Raw genomic sequence first — 26,099 nt, forward strand, 5'->3', positions numbered from 1 at the left:
TTCTTTGTCCTTAAGTGGGCCAATCCTTTCTCTAGTTACCCTCTTGCTCTTTATATATGAATAAAAGGCTTTGGGATTTTCCTTAACCATGTTTGCCAGCAATATCTCATGTCCTCTCTTAGCCCTCTTAATCCCTTTTTTCAGATTTGCTCTACATACCCGATATTCTTGCAAAGCTTCGTCTGTCTTCAGGTGACTTATTTACATGACTTCAATATCTAAATACCTATCCTCAAGAAAGTGCCATGCAGATGAGATGTAAAGCAACTAAACTAGTTATGAAGAACTTGTGCAGTTATAAAATTTGAGTTTAAAAGATGAAAGTTAAAGATAAATGCTATCCAGTGTCTTAACAGAATCAGAACCTCAGGAGTTCACAAGAAAGACTGACCTTCAATTCTGGCAGTTAGCTTGCACCAGGCTCACTGAAGCAAAAGTCCAGCTTTCTAATTGCTCCACTAATAAAACAGGGACTTTTGAAATTGTTATTAATGATCTTTCAGAGATTTAATGGCTTATGAGTTAAATATTCTTTGTACCTCTCACATCTGCAATACTAAGCTATGTTTGAATTGAACAATAGCCACAAAAACCACACCCATGAACCTGACTGGCAATTGTTTCAGGCCAGTTTGATTTCAGTAGTTTGGAAAGCAGAGATATAGGGCTTGTAAAATATTGGAAATTTGTTTACATGCCTTTCAAGTGCTGAGCAGGGATTGATCAGCCACAACTGATTTTGCTAGAATTTTTTGGAAGTTTGTTTCTCTTGCTATGAATTGGTGCAGAGCAAACAGCATGGCCACCTTAGGGCAATGCGAGTGATCTAACTGGCTACTGATTTTCCCATCTATGTCTTGGATGGAATTTGTTCATTATTTGCCATTTGTCGTCAACTGATTTTGTGGGTGGGTTGGTCTTGTCAAATTAATACATAACAAACATGCCAAATTTCATTGAAAGGGGTGGAGATTCTTACATGTGCTTTCTTGCGCAACAAAAATTTATTCTCTACTTCATGCTCAGCTCCCTTCTCCGTGTCCTTGGGTACAGTGTCGACTGGAACCTTTGATTTCAGAGCTTCAGGTGATTTCACAGGATTGTTGACAGACAATTCAGATTCTTTTGTGACTTTTGACTGGGGATGCAGCCACTGGTCTAAGTCGATCTTCTGCTGCTCTGCATTGCATTTGTTTGGCTGCTCTATCTGCACACCATTCTTGTCTCTTCCTGCTTGTTTAAGTAGCCATTCATTGACTGCTTCTTTTTCACAACTCCGGCCACACACACACTCCGAGAAACTGCTGCACTGCTCATTGGCTTTACATACATCTGCCACTCGGATTGGCAACAGTGGCTGAAGATAGCGGGCACTGCTGGGTGAAGTTGGCGATGGCTTCTTGGCACTATGGTGCTCACTCAGGCACTTCAGCTTGCCAAGGTTTTCTATCTCTACTGCTTTTGTCTGAACGCCACAGCAGCTACCACAAGATTCAGACTTACTTGGTTTCAAAAGCCATTCATGGGTGGTAAACTTCTCTCTGAAAGGCTGAGTTACGGATTTCCACTTTTCTTCACTGATGCTGCCATGAGAACATGTGTTCTTCACATCAGTGACACTTACTGATCCAGAAGTTGGGCTTGCCTCTTCCAATTCTTGATCTGAAACCTCCATACCATATTCCTCTATCAGCTCAAAGGTGGAAGAACTATCAGATGACTCACTGTGCTGGCGTGGAGGGGTATTCTTGGGAGAACTAGATATCTGCTTCTCAGGAAGTAACCAGTGCTCAAGGCCCTGTCGATGACCCCAGGCTTGCAATCTGTAGTAATTCAGATCAATTGCTTTTTCATCATTGGAACTAGGATGTTGCTGAACACTGATCTTCTCAATTGTATCAACATTCTGCTTATTTGGAAGAAGCCAGTGCTCGAGGCCCTGACGATGACCCCAAGCCTGCATTCTGTAGTAGCCTAAGTCTTTCGGGCTCAGGTTACAGCTGGTGACAGTTTGCATGTGCTGTTGAGGAGCAACATTCTCAATTGGGTGACTCTTCTGCTGTTTGGGAAGCAGCCAGTTCTCAAGGCCCTGTTGATGCCCCCTGGCTGGCAATTTATAAGGGTCTGAATCCATTGCAAAATGATTTAGTGGTGATCCCTATGGAAAAATTAAATACACGAAGATTAATTCCTGATGCCCACGATACATGGTACCAGCTAAGCATCACCAGTATAACACAATCTTAATTTACAGGCATAAACCAAGCATAGAATTCCAAACATACCTATTCATTAATACATGGTTTGTGCATTGACTTCTGCTTAACTTATGGTACAGCCTTCAAAAACAGGCCCATAGTCCCAAGCAGCTACAGCTCATTTCAGGTCTACATGAACATTTACTCTGCTCTGGGAAGTTCAACATTCAGGATCAAAATTAGGAAAATACTTTAGTAATGACACGTAAAAAGTTACTATGACACTGCAGAATGGATTCTGCAGTATAAACAAAGTCAACTGACCTTCCAGGCTATTCAACAGGAGCGAAGTATTACACAGACATTCCCAATTTAAAAGTCAGCAAGTGGGCTAACAACACAAAACCAGAGGTACTTTTGTTTATCATTGCACCTTTATTGTCACGAAACATCCCAAGGCCAGGGATAACATCAAACAAAATGCGACATTTAGCCACTGAAGAGGATAGTGGGTTAAATGTTAGAAGTTTTGAAAAAAGATAGGCTTTGCTCTTTTAAGATACCATTTAAAAGCAAGATCAGGAGGCAAAAAGATGTAGGCGGTGAATTCCAACAGCAACTGCGGAAACAGCCAAAAAAAATGGAGAAGTTAAAATTAGGGATGATCACGAGGCCGTGTGACACAACTGCAGACTTTGAAGGATTGTTTCATTGGATAAGGTTACAGAGGTATGGAAGGGCAAAGCCATGGAAAAAGTCTTTGAAACCAAAGATAAGAATTGTGGCAACTTTTAAGCTGTGCTGCACAACTGTAATGTACAACAGTCAGAATAGAATGGACTTGGTGAGAATTAGGGGATGAGTTTACAGAAGGTAGAACGAGGTCAATCTGAAATGCATCAGATGGTCAACTCCAAAGAGGCAATAAAAGGCATGAAATAAGGTTTCAGAAAATGAGCTGAGGCAAGGTTGGAATTCAGAGATGGTACACTTGGAAACAGGTGGTTTTTTTGATACAGATGTGGTCAAATCTGTATTTTTCTGCCTTCTGTTAGAACGTTGTATGGATTGACAAAGCCCTGAGAATAGAGCCAGAGTTAAACAGCACAGGAATAAAACCTTCAGGCTAACTCATTCATGTCAACCAGATTTCCTAAACTGATTAATCCCATCTGCCAGCATTTGGCCTATATGCCTAAATCATTCCTACTCAAGTACCAATTCAGATGCTTTTTAAATGATGTAACTGGACCAACATCTACTACTAACTGTGGCAGCTCATTCCACGCACACACGGAAAAGTTGCCGCTTACAGTTCCCTTCTAAATCTTTCCTCTCTCACCTTAAACCCGTGCCCTCTAGTTTTGGACTCTCCTACCTTGGAGAAAAGATCTTGGCTAGTCAGCCTGTTCACATGCCTTATGGTTTTGTAAACCTCTATAAAAGGTCACCCGTCAGCCTCTTACGGTCTAGGAAAAATAGCCCCAGCTGTTCAGCCTCTCCGTGTTATCACAAATACAAAGGTATTTATTCAAAGACTTCGTTGTCTTTGCAAATTATGTGGGCTAGCCGACCCCAACTGTCTATACTGTTTCTGTACATCTGCAATCCTTCAGTGCTAGGTACAAAACACTTGGATAGAAAAGTTGTAAAAGAAAGAAGCAAAGTTTAAAAAGTTAAGCATTGCAGACCATGATAAGTAGACAAATAAAGAAAACAATAGCTAATGTTAAAGTCCTGAATATAAACTGGAAAAAAAAACTTGAAAGCGTTCAGCAAGTTTAACAACTTTCCTAAAGTAGGGAGACCAGAATTGAACACAGTATTCCAAAAGTGGCCCCAATATCCTATACAGCCACAGGCCCTCTCCACTCTCCACGCACTGACCAATAAAGGCAAGCACACCAACCATTTTCACTACCGTGTCCACTTGCAACTCCAAATAAGGAATATGCACTTGCACCCGTAGGTCTTTGTTCAGTAACACTCCAAGACCATAACCATTAACTGTATAAATCCTGCCCTGATCTACCTTAAAAATGCAACACCTAACATTTATTTAAACTCCACCAGCTACTCCTTGGCCACTGGCCCATCTGATCAAGGTCCCACTGTACTTGTCCACTACACCAATTTTAGTGTCACCTGCAAACTTAACAACCATACCTAGTTTATTCACATCCAAAATCCGTACAAATGAGAAGCAGTGGACCAAGCACGGATCCTCGCAGCACACTGCTGGTCACAGTCCAAAAAACACTCTGCACTCTCCCCAACATCTCCTATCTTCAAGTCAATTGGAAACAAAATTGGCTATCACCCCAGTATTCCATTGTCTCTAAACTTCCTAACCAGTCGACCACATGGAACTTTATCAAACACCTAGCTATGTCCATATAAACTGTCTACCGCTCTACCTTCAATCTTCTTTGTCACTTGTTTAAAAAACTCAAGTTGGTGAGACATGATCTGCCAAGCACAAAGCCACATTGGGTATCCCTAATCAGTTGTTGTCTTTCTAAATGTACGTAAATCCTGTCCTGCAGAATCCCTTCCAACAACTTACCTACCACGGATGTTAGACTCACCGGTCCATCATTCCCTGGCTTTTCCTTACCCCCTTTTCTTAAATAACAGCACATAAGCCAAACTCCAGTCTTCCAGCACTGCATGCTTGCCTATTGTTGATACAAAATAGGGACCCAGAAAATCTCTTCCCTGGGTTCCCACACAGTTCTAGGATGCATTTGATCAGGTCCCCAGGGATTTATTCACATTTACACATTTTAAGATGTACAGCACCTCCTCTTCTGTAATATGGATACTTTAAAACATCACTATTTATTTACCCAAGTTCTCTAGCTTCCATGTCCTTTTTCACACTAAATACTGACACAAAATACTCACAGTATCTCACCCATCTCCTGTGCTCCCACATTAACAGACTTGTTGATCTTTAAGGGCCCTATTTTCTCCCTAGTTACTCCTTTCCTCTCTTTGGATTAATGATTAGATGATCAAGGTTCAAAAATTAGTCTCATCAGCACTTCTTGCAAACCTTTAAACAAGAAAAAAAACGTACTTTTGCAACCTTATCACATTGCTTTAGTAGTAAAAAAATTTTGAAAAAAGGAAACAAGCCATACAAATTTAAATCAAATTAAATCCAGCTCGAGACTCAAATATCCACACTAAAACAAAAAAGGGCATTAGGTGATTTTAATTTTAAGCCAGCTTTTAAAGCTACCTTGGATCAGAATCATCATCACTTTACTTATCTCACCTTCAAAACATTTCCTTAATCCTCTACACTTGCAGTCTTAATGCGCTTTAATTACTGAACTACAGCATGTTCGTATTTGATGTACACCTCATCAAACGTGCCTTATATCAAGCTGGGAGAATTGATCAAGGCCCAAACACACTACTTTCACTGGAGCACTGCAATGGCCCAGCAGAAAATCTAAGTTGGACAGAAATATAAAATAGATCTTTTCACTCGTCTTTGGGGTCTTTAAATTTTTTTAAAAATTAGAATCGACTTGTTTCAAAAGGATTAAATTAATTCAAAGGTCGACTATCTAGAATAGATACTAGAACCAGATATCCCATATTTCAATACAATCAGACTCAAACTTGGTGCTTATTATCACTGACAAATTCAGGATGCCGTCCCAGAACTAATGGACACTGTTACAAAACAGGTGGTGATGAATGCAAAACAAGGAGAATTTTTCTTCCATAGGTTCCACTGGACCTCTGTTCCTCAAAAAGACAGTGGGAACAGAGTTCTTGAATAGTTTTAAGGCAGAGGTAAATCAATTCTTGATGATCATAGGGCTGAAAGTTTCAGAGTATGTGGGAACACTGAATAATCAACTGTGACTGATCTGAATGGCAGAATGGTCTACTCCTGCTCCTGATGTTCATATGCTCACACATATTGATAAATCAACCTATACAATGAGCCAGCTAGCAAGAAAGGCCACTTTAACATATTGCAAATCTTCATCATTCATGATATCAAATACTTTCTAGAAGCTCAAAACAGCTATAGCAAGTGATAGTAAGAACTGCCGATGCTGGAGTTTGAGATAACAGTGTGGAGCTGGAGGAACACATTAGAGTAGCAGGAAAGCTGACATTTCGGGTTGGGACCCTTCTTCACAAATCTGAATTTTCTGAAGGGTCCCGACCCAAAACGTCAGCTTTCCTGCTTCTCTGATGCTGCCTAACCTGCTGAGTTCCAATACCTGTAGCAAGCTATTTAGAAACAGAGCTAATGTGAGCAATCACTTCATCCTAAATGGAAAACTCAGTGTGCAGTGGAACTTACAGCTTCAGGTAATCCATTACTCACCTGGCCAGACTGTTTCAGCAGACAATCCTGCAGGTTTAAGACTGGCATCCGTGTAGGAGGACTACACAGCCAGTCAGCAATTGGGCATTCAGTCCCACTGGGAAAGGATTTCTGTAAGAAGAAAGTCAAAATCTGAGCTATGGCATTAAGTTAAACCAAGTTTTAAAAAAAGTTAGCCAGTGCTGGATGTCATGAGACACAGAGGCTGAAGCACTGGGCCTTCACATCTGCACAAATGCAGATAGTCAAAAAACATTCCCACACCATGTTGACTGGATTTCGAGATCACTAGTCATTCCAACATGGAAAGCAGAGCAAAGACTCACTACTTCTCTCAGGTTGAGCACTATGCTGTATGTGGACTTTACACAGCACTTGAGAATTGTGGACTTTGTACATATATTGCAGTAAGTGGTAAAACAGTGCAGCTCTTAAACAATACAGTACAGAATGGCCCAACAAAATCAATTCACTTTGAACTGCAAGGAATGGAACAAGCCACCATTTAAAGAAAAAGGTTTACCTTTGTCAGCAGTGGTACGAAGCAGTAATCCAGATCAGCTGCCATAGTGCAAGGACTCTTGCACTCGGAATCTGAAACCTACACCAGACCAGAAAAGAATTCTCATGATTCCTGTAGTCATGCAGTAAACATACATAACGAATCATAGTTCTGACAGATAGATGTGCACATATCAATCGTGCTGTCAAGCCCAGCAAACAAACCTTTTGGTCACCACTACTTTCTTCTGGTGTACGTTATACTCCCAGCTAAAGCAGCAGAGTTCAGAACAATTTCCTGTTGAGACATTTTTAACAGATCTAAAGGAGAGCATAACTTCTGCAGGAATATTAGAACGACACAACCTAGCCATCACAAAAGCTGAAATGCTGGCTACTCCAATTCTAAATTAATTCTAAGCCACTATCTGAACTCAAGGGATATTTGGTCTATGCAAGGTATTGCAATGCTCCAAATGAATTGTGCATAATAGTTCTGCATTCATTGATGGGCAGCCATTGGTAGGTTCTTTCCTTACTGCAGTACAACCTTTCCACCAATAATTAAAAACTTCAAATGCTCTACACCACAGAAGTTCTTATGGCAAAAGTAACATTTCTTTGAACCAAACTCTTACCAATGTTTTAATAGCCCCAAAGTTTGTAATGGCTTGGCGGAGTGAAGGGACATCAGCCTCAAAATTCAGGGTGGGAGATTCTTCAGGTTTCAGAGTCAGGTCCTTCAATCTGGAATGGGACGTGCGTGAAATCAGTGAGAGGCCGCATTATTTTTTTTAAAAACTGCTTTTAAATGCCAGGGAAGGCTGTCAAAACATCATTTAACAGAAGCAGTCCATTCTACAGCAGAATTAGATTCAAGAGAAGTACAGAAAATGCTGGAAATAAGACAGGAAGTGGCTGTGGACTGAGAAACAGAGTTAACTTTAAAAAGGTGACAACTTTTCATAAGAACTGAAATGGTAAATGGTGTAGTGGGTTTGAAACAGGTAGCATACAAAAACAGGGAAAAAGGTACATGCTGCTGGGGAAGAAAAGAACAAAAGATCATAAAGTCTGCAACAGGTGTGGAAAGGAGAGATTAATGATAAAAAGGCATGATACAAGGTTAGTTATGTTAATATTACGATGTTAATGTTACGAGTCAAACAAACAAAAAGATAGACATGGAACAGCATAAATGGCAACAGAATCATTACAAATTGTTGCTGCCTGGAGTGAACAGGAAAATGGCAGTTGTGAACTGATATTAAATTCAACAATTCTGCAGATCAGAATAGTCAGTTCCTGTTCTGAAATCATAACTTCCTCCACAGATGCAGCCAGACATGCTGAGTTTTTCTAGCATTTTCCATTTTGTTTTAAATTCAACAATACTGAGTCTAGAAAGTTATGAAGAACTTTATTAGAAGTGAGGCGTTATACCAGGCTCCTGCTGAGCTTCAGGCTATTCTGCATATTCCTCACCTCTCAGTCCCATGAAGAGTGCAGCAGGTTATGAGTGTGCAAAGCAAGATACTGACTTCCATACAACCCAGTTTCATTCATTAGAATCCAACTCAAAAATGTCCTCAAAACAACTTCGGTGTTTGATTCATCTGCACTGTTTCAGTCACAGAATCCCACAAGACCCCTAAATCAGATGCACTGAATTAAGCTGATCTAATGACAACCAAAAGCCACTCATACTATGACAAGCTCAAAAGTGAGAAGTCCATATTGCTCAACTGGTTATTCTATAACTAAATTCTGATTCTAAATTCACAAAATTAATTAATACAGATCAATAACATTTTTCTTTAAAAAGCCACAATTTGGAGCAAAGCAACTCACCTCTCTAGGCAGGTTTTAATTTGATCAGCGGGAAGATTACTTTGTGGATGTTCCAATTGATTAATAAGACAGTTGAACTGACCCAGCAGCTGAGGGAAAAGAAGTACATTTAAACTTGAATCATGTCAACATACAAAATTCTCTTAGAACAATTGAATTATCCTGAGTACACAGATGGAATAGGGAATAACTGGATCATAGAGGGATCGGAAAATGACTTGAAGCAATCGTGTTTAGGGTCAGGGGAATTTGGAGTTGATGAAGGTCAATGATGGTGAGTAAGTGGGATCTATTGCAGGTCAGGAAATGGACAGCAGCTCTAAATCAGCTGGTGACTGTGGAGCATAATGCAAAATTCAAATTTAGAAATTAAAACTGTAGAGAGAACCACAGTGGCAGGCACGGTGGGAAAATAGAATACAGTGCAGACGAGTACTTGTTACATGCATCTTTACATTTTATCTTTTTATTGTGATAGTTTATTAAGAAACTGTAGTCAAGGACAATTAATATAAAGTCAATTTACCACGTAAATTTGGTATCTTATAAGGTTTATTATTCACAAACAAACATTACATCATCTTTTTACTGCAATGCACACATTGGAGATCCTAACCTGTCACTTTTCTACTTCAATACCAACCTCTAGAATTAGTTCCCTTACCCAATAAAGTTGCTGTATCTGTTGCTGCAGGGCTTCCTCCTTCAGCTGCTCCACAAGGTCAATTTGCTCCAACAGATAAACCTCCCTGCTCCGCAAGCACTCCAAGTGACGGCTGATGCAGCTGTGGATTTGAAATTTTACCTATAAAAGACCAAGCAACAAAGCAATGTCATTCCTCATTCAGGAAATGAAATGCAGCAGTTTCTACAAAAAAAAAAATCTACAAGCTCCAGCATGTTACTCAAAAATCAAAGTGTGGCACCCATTACTTACAGGCTCAAACTAAACTTACCTCCTTACTGTTTGCTTTAATCTCCTGTTCGGCCTTAATGATACTGCTAATGGCCATCTCCAGATCTCGCTTGGCCTGCAAACAATTACTGAACAAATCCTTGGATTGGAAGCTGGCATTTTCCCCACCCTGGTTGCGTGTTGGATTCATCTTGGTCTCTGCTGAAAGAAGTGGTCATTAAGATAAGCTGGGCCACAGACATGAACATGCAAGATCAGCAGGGCAGTCACATCCTCAACACCCATTATGTGCCACTAATCTAAAAGCAGTTCCAAGTGAAAAACGCAAAACATGTACTTCAAGTTTTGGCTGCTTAAGTTCACTTAAGAATCTGATGTCTACCTCCATCCAAAACATACTAGTTCATGCTCAGATCCTAAAGATATCTGCACAATTCCACTGTGTATTAAGGATATTTTATTTTAAATTAGAACAAAGCTTCTCTGGTATTTCTCGTGCAAAGTCTGATTTTACACTCTTGCCAAGGAAGGGATACCAAAACCTCCCATCTAAGAAAACAAACAAAAAAACAAATCAGATAGTATGGTTAAAAACTTTACTCTGAAACTTTAATACAGTACAGCCATTCCAGGAAGGTAACCTCTCTATTTTAGTTGGTGACAAAACCTTTTTTTTTTCAGGAAAATTCTCAAGTGGATCTGAAATATATAGTCAAATTAGTTTCATGTTGTACAGTTTCTCCAATACTTCCTAAACTGGCAGAATTTTGCTTGCTATAATTTTGTCTACTATCCAACTAACAGGTCAGCTTACAGAAAAGAAGATGACTGTCCTCACTTGATTTGGTTCATGCCCTCAAATGTTTTCCCATTCATTTCCCCTTGTTTCCAACTTCCAAGAAGTGTGCACAGTATTCAGGAAATGAACAACATTTAAAATAGCTCTAATTAGCTCATGTAAAACAGCTTCAACAATAACAGGATCAAAATTATTTGGCAACACAAAGAATAAGCAGTTTGATACTTTTTAAATACAAATGAAAAGATGCCTAGAAATCCTTAAATGCAAGTAAAACAGCTAAAATGGCATGTTTCAACTGCAGAAAAGAATATATTCAACCATTTCCTGTTTTAAATAATCAGGCCACAGTCTCTCTCATTAAGAATGAGGTTAAGATTAAAACATGGTAGTGCAGAACAACTGTGACAGCATTTACACCCACAGAATATATTCAAGCACTTCCTTGTTTTGCAAGTTTGATACAAACTGGCAGATGACTTACTTGAAGTAGTCTTTTTCTAAGAATGATGTTTAAACCAAACATGCAAATCTGACATAATAATCTGGTTTCCTCAATAGCAGAGATACTTTCTGAAAAATGTCAATAGATTAGGTAAATTCAAAAACTAAATTTGTTAAGGATTAGAGGGGATCTACAAACTATTCAGTGGACAAGTTTACATAAATGCTGTTTTAAAACTCGAGGATCTCAGCACAATCAAAATCTGGAATATTAAGGTCACTCCTGGACTTTGGATGGTGGTGGTGGTGGGGGGCTGGGGATGGTGGTACTGAAGAAGCGGCAAAACACACAACATACTCACGTAAAACAGACCGAGTCATGCAGTATGGAAACAGACCCTTCGGCCCACCTCAACCAGGTTTCCTAAAACGAACTAGTCTCATTTGCCTTTACTTGGCCCATATCCCTCTAAACCTTTCAGAGCCATTTCCTTGTCCAAATCCTATTTGAATATTATAATTGTATCTGCCTCTACCACTTCCTCTGGCAGTTCGTTCCATATTCTCACCACACTGTGTGAAAAAGTTGCCCCTTGGGTTCCTTTTAAATCTCCCCCTCCCCCCCATTTTAAACCTATGTACTCTAGTTTTGGACTCCCTTACGCTGGGAAAAAGGCTAGTTATTCACCTTGTCTATGCCCCCCATAATTCCATAAACTTCTATAAGTTCACCCCTCAGCCTCCTATGATCTGGGGCAAAAAGTCCCAGATTATCTAGCCTCGCCTTATAACTCAAACCTTCCAATCTGAGTAACATTGCTGCAAATATTTTAGTTCTTTTAAAAACACCTTTTCCATGTTAACAACATCCTTCTTATAGCAGGGTGATCAGAACTGTACGAAGTACTCCAAATATGGCCCTATCAATGTCTTGTACAGCTGAAACATGACATTCCAAATTCTGTATTCAGAATTTTGACCAATGAAGGTAAGCGTGCCAAACACCGTCCTCACCACACTGTCTACGTGTGACACCATTTTCAAGGAACTAGACAGCTGCACCTTAAGTCTGTCTGTTCTAAAACAATCCCCAGGACCATACCATCAAACTGTGAATGTCCTGCCCTGGTCTGTCTTACCAAAATGCAATATACTGCATTTATCTGCATTAAATTCCATCTGCCATTCCTTGGCCCCATTGCCTCAGTTGATCAAGATCCTATTGTACTTAACCTTCCTCACTGACCACTACACCACCGATTTTGGTGTCATCTATAAACTTTCTAACCATGCCTTCTATATTGTCATCCAAATCATTTTTATAAATAACAACCCTTCACTCCTTGCTGAGTTTATGTTAGGCCTGTACACCACCATGTGGAATGTTAACAGAATATACTAATTGTTTAAACTGCAAAGCTCTCTTCTGCAGAACACAGTTCTTACAAAACAATTTCAAGGGGTTTAGCCATGGCGATGCAAAATGGATTGCCTAGCACAATCAGCACTTATCTTTTTCTTGGCCTGTAGTATGCAGGGTCTGATCGATCTCACATCCCTTACTGACCTCTTGGCACACTCACTGCTATCCACACCATCCCAGAGATCCGCTTGACAAAGAGCTCCAAAATTCTTGTTCAATTTAAACGTGAAATGCTCCTATAAAGAGCCAGAAACCTGTATTCTTCCATATGTCAGATCAGGTTAACAGCTGTCATAGAAGCAGATTATGTCACCGAGGGTACATTACTTCGTTTTGATGGGTTGTATCTTGTTTTCACTATGCTCCCTCAACTCCAAATTTCCCTTCCACCCACTGAAAAGCTCGCTATTGACAACATGGGAATCTAGTACTATTGCCAGTCTGTCGGGAACGTAAAAATGCAGTTATCAAAACAAAACGCTGGGCGGTACAGCCTTCAGGGAAGTATCATGACTGCAGCCGCTCTGGCTCGTCTAATTCAACTCAGCCTGCAACAGCTACAAAATTTAAAATCAAAACTATCCCAAATAATCAGTCAATATTAACAAAGCCGCATGCAGGTTGTGTCCACATTAGAAGTAAGAGTTAGATGCATGAACTCCCAAATTCTGCATTCAACCTGCCCTGCAAACGCATAAAATGAAGCAAAATACAAAGGTTTAACAAGACCGAATGAGAAACAGTGGATAAAATGACCAAGGTTAAGGGTGAATACACCCTCCACAGGGCCTCCTTACTCTGCCCCTTGCAGCAAAGGCCTCTGGGCCTGTGTTATCATCTGCTCGCCAGTATGTCCCCAAGTGAATGCCCCTCCGCTTACACAAACGAGAATAATTATACCAAATATTCATCACATACACTACACGAATTCATACTACTGATTGTACCTGCGAGGCGGATGCTGGTGAGGGACTGTTGAAGCTGTTACTGGAGTGATCACAGACACCACGCCCGCTCACCCGCCAGTCTGGGACTGCCTGAGACGCTGCACCCCAGCAGTTTATATACACCCTGCCACGTCACGGCTCCAACCCTGCGTGCTGCGTCACCCACGCGGCACAGCCGCCTTCACGTCAACAGTCCGCCACTAACAGCTCAGCCTGCTGCACGTACACCTGGGGCTCCACAAAGGGGGGAGCGCAACAGCCCATTGCTGCAGCAGTACCTAGATAGGGGATCCGCCAGGGGGATTATATTCAAAATACACTGCTGCAACATGGGGGGCGGATTGACGAAACGTTGGAACATTACTCACTGAAGAATGCAATCTTCACGACAAATATTTCAGTATTTTTTGCAAAGACTAGCTAGAGAGAGTCAAAATTATATAGTTGATTTTAAAATAATTATAAAATGTCAATGAACTATCAACAAAGAAAACAATTCAAAGCATGAGACTACTCACCAGGTTTGGAACGGGCCTGATTCGAATTACTGGGGTCACATTTCATTGCACATTCGCAACACACCGGATCAAACTGACCAAACATTTTGATACAAAAATCATGCAAAACAACAGAGACGGGTTTTTGGATGAGTACTCATAGTTGCCAGTACTGTATACCAAAAATTAAAACCTTCCAAATCCCGTTCTCCTGCCACACTGTCAACACCAAGCCTAAGCCCTTTTGGCCAGTGAACAATCATATAATTACTAGTGGCTAATGAGAATTTCAGAAAGTGATGCTAGCCTCATGATCTTTGGCTGTCCACCTAGGTCAAAGGCGACGTCTATTTTAAATAGAGACAATTCACTCAGTTTCTGATGATCTCGTGAAAATGCCCCAAGGACAAAAGTTCAGGACCACTCCAAGGTGATCTTTTAACTCTGTACAGATTGAAACTATTCTGCAATGCAGCTCCCAACTGTAGCATCTGAAGATTCTTGGCTATCTTGTTTCATGACTGGTCAGTTCAGACATGTATTTCTTCCTCTGAGCATGCTGGCAAAGCACAGAGAAATGACTGCAATCTTGAGAGCATTAATTATGAGGTAAATCTATTTTCTATGAATTGGTGCATTGGTAAGCAGGAGGCTAAAATTAATGTAATCACGAAAAAGACAAAACTTACTTTGGCAGAAAAATATCAAACAGGAGTGGAAGTAAAATTCATAATTTTTAAAGGATTGGAGGAAAGGGCAGGGAGATTGAAAATTATTGAACAGCTCTTCTTTCCAAAATATTTACCTCAAATCAATAACAGTTGCTACTTGTATGCAATGCAAAAATTAGCTGAATTTCCTTACTTGGAACATTGACAATAATCAAAAATTACTTCACAGCAGGGCTTTAGTATGGCCTGACATTGTGAACGGTACTATCCAAATACAATTCCTCTTTTGTGCCTCCTGAGAGGAAAATAACTCAAAAATCTGAAATATTAAGACATTCCAAGCTGCTTCACAAGAACATAATACAACTAAAAGGGATGTTAGGGTAGATTAGGAGATCTGTGGACTGACAATAAGAGATGTGGATTTATATAGCATCTTGGGGAAGAAAGAGAGAGGTAGAATTAAAGAATCCCTATAGTGAAGAGAGGCCACTCAGCCCATCAAGTCTGCACCAGCCCTTCAAAGAATATCCCACCCAGACACACTCCCCAATCTCATCCCTGTAACCCCGTATGGGGTTTTTACCATAGTTAACCCACCTTACCTGCATGTCACTGGACACTACGAGCAATTTTTAGCATGGTCAACCCACTTAACCTGTACATTTTTGAAGTGTGGGAGGAAAATGGAGCATCTGGAGGAAATCTACACAAGCACAGGGAGAACATGCAAACCCCACAGACAGTCGTCCAAGGCTGGAATTGAACCCGGATCCCTTGCCCTTGACGCAGCTGTGCTTAAGTGTCACCATGCTGCACTAAATAAATAAACGTTAGGGAGGGAGAATATATGACATAGTTTCAGAATTAAGGCCTTGGCAGATGAGGCCAAGGCTGCCAATAGTGATGGATTAAAATTGGAGAGAACAGGATGCCAAGATACCGACATTAATAAAAGCCAAGGCTGTCTTTGCACAATTGTCCTTGTGGTCCAAAAAATTCCTAAAATAGTTCAAAAGCCCAAACTTTCCCTTTATTGTCAAGTATAAACTAGACTTAGAGGGAGAGATCTCTGAAATCCGATCTGTAGCGGCGTGGGCTCGATAGGCTGAATGGCCTTACTTCCACTCCGATGTCTTATGGTCTTAAATACCCATAACATTGCAATGCAATGCATACAGTGGATCTACAGCCCCCCCTCTGATATCGCCAGGGGTTTTGTTATATCTTCCATTTAGCAATAACAACTCCATTGTTGACCACATCTTTCAGAAAATGTGAAGAGCACTGCTAGCTCTGGCTGGAACATATTCTGAGAGATGTCATGACATGACTCACCCTCCTCCCCCCCACAACTGCCACTCAGACACTTGCCACAGGCCATGCGACATGCTGCCAACCATCGTGGAGTTCCAGTTTCCACATCCTTTCAACATGTTCCAGTTTTGACTTTTTAAAACCTGGTCTTTAAAAGAACTAAGCATATGGGATGGTGAAGCAGCTAGCTAGCCCTACAAAAAAAACAATTATCCTATATTCCTAAAATGATTTGAAAAAATGTTCACCTTCAACTTAGTCCTTTGTGCCATTTTTTTGCACTTTGAAACATCTGATTACAGTTGTCTTTTGAGCAACCATTTGGAAAGCAATTGCAAGTAATGTTTGTGCCTAAACCAAGGCAAAATCCCATTCACTCATCACCTGCAATACAGTGGCTCCAGAACATGTTGGCACTGTGTGGTGGTTTTCCTCATACCACATTATACAGCAACTGTGGAAATATGGACCTCCCTTTGACATCACAAATGGGAGATAATAAACTAAGGTTAGCACTTCCAATTATGTCTGCTTGTAAGGAAATAATTCAAATGAAAATCAAATCACATCACATCAGACATTAAGATTCCTGTTGTTTCAGTCTTATAACTTCTGGATCGGTTGAAACTCACTCAGGCAAGGCAGCTCAATCTCTCTTTCTCGATCATTATCACTCTTTTTAAGCGTGTGCCTCTCCAAGGCAAGAACCTTACATACACCTGCAATAATTATATCAGATATTTACAGCATAGAGACAGGCAATAAAGGTCCAGTGACATAGTAATAACTTCTCTACCTCTGGGCTAGAGGTTAGGTTTCATACCACCTCAGGATAGTCAAACAGGTTGATTGATCTCTTTCAGAAACAGGCCATTTGCCCCAAGCCAAGTTTATGACCTATATGAGCCACCTCCTACTCACATTACCAGAATATCCTTCTGTTATTTTCTCCCTCAGGTCCTTAACTGGTTTCCCCTTAAATATTTTTATGCTATTCCCTTCAACCACTCCAAGCAGCAGCATTGTCCACAATAAAGTGTTTCTAACCGGGTTTATTAGTAAATACCTTATATTTATAATCAACCCTATCAACTATGTTCATAACTTTAAAGATGCCTATTAAATTACACCTCTGCCTTTTCTAGGGGGGGGAGAAAAGCACCACTTCTTCAGTTTTATATAACTTAGTCGAACAACTTTTGTTACATCCTAGAATAGACAATTCTGTATAGTGTCCAACCTTGCTTTTTAAGGAGACACATCAGTTACCCTTTCCAAACATTTAACCTGTGAACCTTAAATATTTAACAACAAAGTTATAGTTTATCATATGGATCAAGATATTTATCAGTCCTGACCCTTCACCCTTTATTTCTCAATTAAAATCACTATCATAACATTAATTCAGTAAATATCACGAGGTACACAGCACTTTAGACCTAGCCTACCAAGACTAAAGGTTCCTTTCGAAAAGCTAACCTCAGCAAACTGTTTGTAATTTGGCCTCACGCCATCAATCTCAATCAGGTTAAAAGTTAAATCTTCTAGAAAACAAGCCTGGCTGCTAATAATTTTTAAGCTTTGCAAAGATATGCAACAACACAAATGATCATTTTCAAAGTTTAGTCAAAAATAGACATGGAGAATCATATGATCTCATGTCAACAGCAAATTGTAGAAAATACTCCTGGTAATTCAAAGTTTGTATTCACTTAAAATATCCAATAATTTTCATTTCACAATATAAATAACAATGCTAAAAAACTGTATTTATCAGGTAATTAAATAAACTTTGAATTAAGACTGGGTGAATTGACATAAAGAATATTTATTGAATGAGGAAAAGCACTTTTAGTACCAAAGAGTTAAATGGCATTGAGCCTCTGCTGAAGCAACACCAAACTTGTCAAAAGATTTTGAATCTAGTAAAGGGAAATTGGTGAAAACTCAATGTTTCCGCAGACTACACATCTTGGCTGTACAATGTTACATACTTAAACAGAAATTGGATGTAATTAACCCAGGAGAGCTGACTATTTAATTCACTTTTGTCAAAGAGATTAAGCAGCAAGGAAATACTTAATATCAGGACATTAGGTCCACCACCAAGTTACACACAGGTTAAACTGGCACTGACCCAAGATTTGGTCTGCATTCAAACATGGTGTTTGAGGAAATGGGAGGTCACATTTCAGACAAATTAAACCTTCACAAGCCAGAACAGAGCTGCACATGAAACAATGTGAACTTTCTCAAACCCCATAGTTCAGCAAATATCAAGGATCCCAGATCCTACTTTGTCCAAGCATCAATGGCACAGAGGAAACATAAGTGTAAGGAGGAGTGAGTGAGTATGGTTAAGTAAGGTTCATTAGGCCAAATGTATAACAAACAAAAAAAAACTAGGTTTTTGAGGTAACAAGGTGTAGAGCTGGATGAACACAGCAGGCCAAGCAGCAGAGGAGCAGGAAGTCAATGTTCCAGGCCTAGACACTTCATTCTACTGAGGCCAGTGAAATAAAGAACCTCAACAATGAACTAATTATTGAAAAGCTACTGCACCATTTTCAAGGGATATTGTCTTAATACACAAAATATGTACATTACTTATTAGGATGGCCAATAAATGGTGGTCAGCCAACATACAAATTTAATAAAAACAGGACTTTTTTTTTACATAAATATAGAGATAAGGACACTAGGAAGAACTCACCTGCAATTCACCAAAGTAACGTCACATTATCTTTTTTGACATTCATATGATAAAGAATGCAGCTCATCTATGACATCTGTCACACATCATTTTTCATTGGCTTCCAGGGTTCAAAAAATAGATTTCAAAATCCTGCTAATTATAAATCCCTGACAATAAAATGTGAGGCTGGATGAACACAGCAGGCCAAGCAGCATCCCAGGAGCACAAAAGCTGACGCTCCGGGCCTAGACCCTTCATCAGAGAGCTCTCTGATGAAGGGTCTAGGCCCGGAGCGTCAGCTTTTGTGCTCCTGGGATGCTGCTTGGCCTGCTGTGTTCATCCAGCCTCACATTTTATTGTCTTGGAGTCTCCAGCATCTGCAGTTCCCATTATCTCTAATTATAAATCCCTACTGTCTTCTTTCACCTTCCCAAAACAACCTGCAGTAGTTCCCTATTCAGCTCTCACCATCTGCTCATCTTATTGTGCCATTTGTTCTAAAACACCTAATTCATCCATCACTCATTTTTAAAAGCTTCCCAACACCCAGCATTTCCCAACCCTATGACTATTCAACCTGTGCCATGCACCAAGATATTCTTCTCGCAATAAAGCTTATAGTAACAACTCACACATGTGCTAAGTATTGGGCACAAAGATGGAAGTGAGGACATGGATAATGGGAACTGCAGATGCTGGAGAATCCAAGATAACAAAGTGTGGAGCTGGATGAACACAGCAGGCCAAGCAGCATCTCAGGAGCACAAAAGCTGATGTTTCGGGCCGAGACCCTTCATCAGAGAGGAGGATGGGGAGGGGGAACTGGAATAAATAGGGAGAGAGGGGGAGGCGGACCGAAGATGGAGAGAAAACAAGATAGGTAGAGAGGACAGTATAGGTGAGGAGGTAGGGAGGGGATAGGTCAGTCCAGGGAAGATAGACAGGTCAAGGAGGTGGGATGAGGTAGTAGGTGGGAAATGGAGGTGTGGCTTGAGGTGGGAATAAGGGATGGGCGAGAGGAAGAACAGTTTAGGGAGGCGGAGACAGGCTGGGCTGGTTTTGCGATGCAGTGGGGGGAGGGGAAGAACTGGGCTGGTTTTTTGATGCAGTGTGGGGAGGGGAAGAACTGGGCTGGTTTTGGGATGCAGTGGGGGGAGGGGAGATTTTGAAGCTTGTGAAGTCCACATTGATACCATTGGGCTGCAGGGTTCCCAAGCAGAATATGAGTTGCTGTTCTTGCAACCTTCGGGTGGCATCATTGTGGCACTGCAGGAGGCCCATGATGGACATGTTGTCTGAGGAATGGGAGGGGGAGTTGAAATGGTTCGCGACAGTGAAGTGCAGTTGTTTGTCACATCCCTCATCCCTCACACCCCGCCGCCACCACGAGGATCCCCCTCGTTCTCACATACCACCCCACCAACCGCCAGATACAACGTATCATCCTCCGACACTTCCGCCATCTTCAATCCGACCCCACCACCCAAGCTATTTTTCCATCCCCACCCTTGTCTGCCTTCCGGAGAGACCACTCTCTCTGCGACTCCCTTGTCCGCTCCACACTCCCCTCCAACCCCACCACACCCGGCACTTTCCCCTGCAACCGCGGGAAGTGCTACACTTGCCGCCCCCCCCCCCCCCCCCCCCGCCCCCGCCCCACCTCCTCCCTCACCCCTACCCCAGGCCCCAAGATGACCTGCCATATCAAGCAGATGTTCACCTGCACATCTGCCAATGTGGTAGATTGTATCCATTGCACCTGGTATGGTTTCCTCTACATTGGGGAAACCAAGCGGAGGCTTAGGGACCGCTTTGCAGAACACCTCCGCTCGGTTCGCAACAAACAACTGCACCTCCCAGTCTCGAACCATTTCAACTCCCCCTCCCATTCCTCAGATGACATATCCATCATGGGCCTCCTGCAGTGCCACAATGATGCCACCCGAAGGTTGCAAAAACAGCAACTCATATTCCGCTTGGGAAACCTGCAGCCCAATGGTATCAATGTGGGCTTCACAAGCTTCAAAATCTCCCCTCCCCCCACTGCATCCCAAAACCAGCCCAGCCTGTCTCTGCTTCCCTAACCTGTTCTTCCTCTCACCCATCCCTTCTTCCCACCTCAAGCCGCACCTCCATTTCCTACCTACCACCTCATCCCGCCTCCTTGACCTGTCCATCTTCCCTGGACTGACCAATCCCCTTCCTACGTCCTCACCTATACTCTTCTCTCTACCTATCTTGTTTTCTTTCCATCTTCGGCCCGTCTCCCCCTCTCTCCCTATTTATTCCAGTTCCCTCTCCCCATCCCCCTTTCTGTTGAAGGATCTCGGCCCGAAACATCAGCTTTTGTGCTCCCGAGATGCTGCTTGGCCTGCTGTGTTCATCCAGCTCCACACTTTGTTATCTTGGAAGTGAGGACCTCTTGTTCCAGAAGGGAATAAATTTCAAGCTCAAGGATAGCCGACAAGAAGAGTTATACCTGGCAGAAAGAATTACTGGAGGAGAGTCATCTAAACTGCAATCCAGATCTTCAGCCTCAATGACTTTGACTGGATTGGCAGTACAAAGTTAAATGGCCGACACTATAGAAGTGACACCTCCACTGCCCTTCTGTGGAAGTCTTGCTTAAATCCAAAAAGCACCTGTGCACAATCTGTTAATGCTGTTAGGCAAGTTAACTTTGCTAGTCAAAGTAGACAATTGGGAGGGGCACAGACATTATGTAAATTTATAAAATCACCAGACAGAAGGAAGTTACTTTGTCAAAGACAACATGGGAATTCTGACGTAGTAAGAACTACCAACGCTGGAATGAGGGATAACAGTATGAAGTTGGAGGAACACAGCAGGGCCAGGCAGCACCAGAGGAGCAGGAAAGTTGACGTTTTGTGTCAGAACCTGTCTTCAGAAGACCTTCAGAAGAGTTCCAACCTGAAACGTCAACTTTCCTGCTCCTGTGATGGGCCTGGTCTGCTGTGCTCCTCCAGCTCCACACTGGGAATTCTGATATTGTTGATCATGAACCCAAAGGGGTTGATCATCAAAACTAAGCTCAATAAGATCACAAAATGGCTACTTCTAATTTTTACTCAGTTAAGTATCAAGTATTCTCTAAGATCTAACTGCAGCTAGAGTGGAATCATGCAAAGTTAGTTTACATCCCCTGGCCAACCTCCAATGTGGTTGTCCAATTCCCAGGAGGAAGAATGACTGATGCGTGCAGCTAACCAAGATGGTTAGATGGTCATTAGAGACACGGAAACTTTTCACTGTGTTAAATAGTCCGTGAAAGGAAAACCTCAAGTACTCACGCCACAATTGCAATTGTAGAAGCACTAAAATTTCAGACAACACACGCAAAAGGAGGAGGAGAGAGGACCTAATTGAGGTATACAAGATAATGAGAGGCATAGATACAGTTGATAGCCAGAGACTATTTCCCAGGGCAGAAATGGCTAACACGAGGGGTCATAGTTTTAAGCTGGTTGGAGGAAAGTATAGAGGGGATGTCAGAGGCGGGTTCTTTACACAGAGAGTTGAGAGAGCATGGAATGCGTTGCCAGCAGCAGTTGTGGAAGCAAGGTCATTGGGGTCATTTAAGAGACTGCTGGACATGCATATGGCCACAGAAATTTGAGGGTGCATACATGAGGATCAATGGTCAGCACAACATCGTGGGCTGAAGGGCCTGTTCTGTGCTGTACTGTTCTATGTTCTATGTATTTCCCTAAACAGTAAAGGCTCATTCCAGCTCACAAATAAACACTGGATAGCAAATTAAGTTGACAAACTCTTCAAAGCAAAACAAATTCACTGCAGAGTTTTACCCAAGCTATTAGGCAAATATCCAATTTATCCAAGCAGTTGTCAGTAATTCTCCACTCCTAAGGATTAAAAACATCAAGGAATTCATCAGCCAGACTGTTCAGTGTGACAAAAAAGATTTCATATTACCATCATTTGTTTTTAGATAACTCGCTTATTTACAGTAGTAGCAAGCGAAATAAGTTATTAATAATAGATAAAAGGTGGGTTTAAATAAACAGAAGGAGCCAGCACTTACTACTGAAACCAAATTCAAGCAATGCAAATTTAGCTAGATTAAAAGGGAACATTACATGGAATGAAGACAATCTTCCTGTAAGGATAATTGATGAATTTTGATATTCTTTGATGATTAGTGGCCAATCACATAGGATGAGACAAGGAGAAATAACTTCACATGAATGCAATAGCATAGTGATAATGTACTAGTAATCCAGAGGCCCAGGCTAATGTCCTGGGATATGGGTTTGAATCCCATCCTAGCAGATGTTGAAATCTCAGAGAATCACAATTGTTATGGAGACCATTCACCCCACTGTGCCTGCACTCATTCTATGACCTAGTGCCAATCTTCTGCCTTCTCCACCCATTCCTGCATACTATTTCTATCCAAATGATTATCCAATGCCCTCTTGAACATTCGGTTGAACCTACCTCCACCGCATTTTCAGATAGGGCATTTCATACTGCCATTACTTACCATGTGAAGCTATATCTCACATCATCTATGCTATCATTGTATATATTTAAAGTTGGAATAGACAAATTTTTGGTATCTCAGAGAATCAAGAAATTATGAATGGAAGACAGGAAAGTGGAACTGAAGCCCAATTTATACTAGGATCCAACTAGGGTGGTGAAGCAGGTCTCCCTCTTATTTTTTGTATTCTTAGAAAAAAAATCAATTTTCACTTTTAAAAAATAGCATTTGGAATTTTCACTTCTAACCACAGGCTTCCACTGATTATGGCAAGAGCATACAAGACTTTAAATCTCACCTTGTAGCTTTATTTTTAGTCTCAAGCCCCTTTAACTGAATTCTGAAACAAATTTAACGCAAACTGCAAAATAAAAACTGCATTACATCAACTACAGACTTCACTGACGCCACTAAAGTTTTATGACCTTGAAAAGATTGTGATCTCCCTTATCGTGGTCAGTGACATACCTGAACTACAGCTCATGGTGTCAACAAATTGTCTTGGAGATTTCATAATCTAGACTATGAAGAGATTTTGTTCCTCACAAAAACCATATAAGCTCAGACCACACTAAGTAATGTCTTCAAAACCAGAATGAAGAAAAACACTCCGTGATGCAAATAACCTGGTGGCAACTTCAGGGTGAGTTGACTGGGTTCAGGATTGTCACATACAATGTAAAATTAAAATAGGTCATTCAGCCTCTCTCCAACATCCTCACGTTATTATGTTGTTTTTAAATTAAATGCCTGATACAAAAAACAGCTTTTATGGTGGGATTTGGAGACATTCAGGTCCAGTTTTATAACAGCTGATGAAGATCACCATTTTAGCCAAGGCGAATGACCGGGAACACGTACACTAAATTGTTAATTCTTGTGTAACAATACAACATTGCATCTATTTGAAAAGATTCACAGGTCCCAGGCAAATCTTTCTTCTTAAGAAATATCAATGGGATTTTAACTGCTCCTAAATTACTGACATTGAAGTGAATCACAGCTGTGAAGAAGCAAAGTCCTTCATTTGTTGAAAAATTCTTTAAAATGTCCTGAAGAAATGAAAAATGCTATACAAATGCAATCTGGTTATTTCTGCCAAAGTACATCTCTAGCTATATCACAAAGACTGAAGCAATTGCAATGTCTTTCTGCCTGATGTTGTTGAGTGTCGTGAGCATTCCTAATTGTCACATGGAATATGACTAAAATAATATATAGTCCCTTGGTGCTTATAACATATAACTCAGGCTGCGTAGGTAGTTAATTATTTTAGTAATGGTTGGCAGTCAAAACATCCACATTGGCACTTAAAAGTGCTCGATCCTTGACATAAAAACTAAAACCAAAAAGGCAAAGATAAAAATAGAGATATTCCTATTAGCATATAATTATGTTTGCCCTAAAGTCTATTCACAAAACTACTCAATTGTTCAGTTTATAAAATGGCTTACTAACACACATTTTACAAATGAAAACTTGCTTTGTGAACTGCATATTTCTAAGTGAGCAGAAACATATGGGCCCTGTTTGAAAGCAGTGTTTGGCATCACAGTAACATACAGACAAATGAATTAGGGGCAGAAATAAGCTATTCATCCATCTATACCCACCACCCCAACTCCAAGGGGGCCCATGTGGGTATCAATGGTCTTTTTGATCTGAAGAAAGTGAGGGGAACTGAAAGAAAAGTTGTTTGAAGTGAGGACAAGCTTAGCTCCAGGTGGAGGCATATGACGGTGGACGGGGACAGTTCAGGCCTTTGTTTCCAAGTAGTAGCTGAGCACCTGAAGACCTTCCTGATGGGGGATGGGCGTATAATGTTATGGTAAGGAGGGGGCGGCTGGTACCCGTGAACTGTAAATTCTGAAACTGGGCAATCCCGTTTGTGGACTTCGGGAAGAAGGTAGAAGTGAGCTGTACGGGGTTTGGGAACTATAGGTTTGGAGCCTGTGGCTTTTCCATCGCTAATCTGTTTGTGTTTTTGAATTCCACGTTCCATCTATCCCCAATGACCCACCGCGTCCGTGTCCGACAAGAGTCCATGTACCTCTGAATATGTTAAGGCAGAATTCCAAAGCCTCTGAGGGTTACATTTCAAGGCTGAGATAGACAGATATTTACTCTTTAAGAAAATCAAGGGTCATAGGGAAGAGGCAGGAATGTGGAATCCAGGATGTCAAAAGGCGGAGCAGGCCCGACGAGCTGAATGGCCTACTTCTGCTTCTCTGTCTCTGATATTATCCAGCCTTTCTTCCCGCAGACCGTTTATCTATTTGTTTATTTATTTATTTACACCCCCTCCCCCGGTCCCTCTCTCACCAGCCGCTCCTTTCACCGCCGGCTCTGCTTCACCTTCAGCCGCGCGCCCTCTCAAACTTCCGCGAGACCGGTGCGGGCACGCCGGGGGTAGGGGGGAGGGGAGAGAATTGCGGACCTTCCCAATCGTAGCGCTGGCGAGAGGAGGGGGAGTTGCTTGTTGTTATCTCCTTTACGGCCGTAAAATCAAACACATTCATCATTGTTTAATTAACAGGTAACATTTTAACCGTAATTTCTTGGTAAAGGTGGTGTTATATCGACGTTGGTCATTTTAGAGTTACACCGAATTAATCAGAACAACCCCTCTGTTTGCCGGATAGTTTGATCTAGAACACCCACGGTGATGTAACTCTGGACGCGTCCATATGTGACGGCGAGGGGGGGGGTGAACAACAAGCGGAGGTCGAGTCCATTTTCAGCGAGGGGAGGCTGGGAGATGATGTTGCCGGGGATCTCCCATGTGTGCAGAGGCAGATACATCACTGGAAAGCATCACGACCAGGGCAGGTTATTGATAAAGGTCGGTTTGTTAAGGCACCGTGGAGACGTTCAACACAGAGTGAGGGTGGAAGAAGGAGGAGTGAAGGGAGAAGGGGATGGAGTGAGTCAGGAAGGACTGATGCAGTTTAAGAA

At 41.4% G+C, this 26,099-nt stretch overlaps 1 protein-coding gene across 5 annotated transcripts in view; it reads right to left on the reverse strand.

The window, feature by feature from the left end:
• ncoa4 (nuclear receptor coactivator 4) overlaps positions 1-25,593 on the reverse strand; it is a 33,692-nt gene extending 8,099 nt beyond the window's left edge. For 2 of the 5 annotated variants that reach the window (XM_048563699.2, XM_048563696.2), the window contains exons 1-8: positions 13,440-13,557; positions 9,867-10,024; positions 9,575-9,715; positions 8,911-8,999; positions 7,698-7,806; positions 7,082-7,159; positions 6,559-6,669; positions 980-2,158 (exon numbers count right to left, since the gene is read on the reverse strand). In XM_048563699.2, coding sequence (XP_048419656.1) covers positions 980-2,158; positions 6,559-6,669; positions 7,082-7,159; positions 7,698-7,806; positions 8,911-8,999; positions 9,575-9,715; positions 9,867-10,016 — 1,857 coding nt within the window. In that variant the 5' untranslated portion in view covers positions 10,017-10,024; positions 13,440-13,557. Of the gene's footprint in view, positions 1-979; positions 2,159-6,558; positions 6,670-7,081; positions 7,160-7,697; positions 7,807-8,910; positions 9,000-9,574; positions 9,716-9,866; positions 10,028-13,439; positions 13,561-25,466 lie in introns of those variants that run through there. The other 3 variants (XM_048563700.2, XM_048563698.2, XM_048563697.2) reach the window with 3 other exon arrangements.
• Positions 25,594-26,099: the final 506 nt, after the last annotated feature.

Source organism: Stegostoma tigrinum, chromosome 37 (genome assembly GCF_030684315.1).
Source record: "Stegostoma tigrinum isolate sSteTig4 chromosome 37, sSteTig4.hap1, whole genome shotgun sequence".
NCBI lineage: Eukaryota > Metazoa > Chordata > Chondrichthyes > Orectolobiformes > Stegostomatidae > Stegostoma > Stegostoma tigrinum.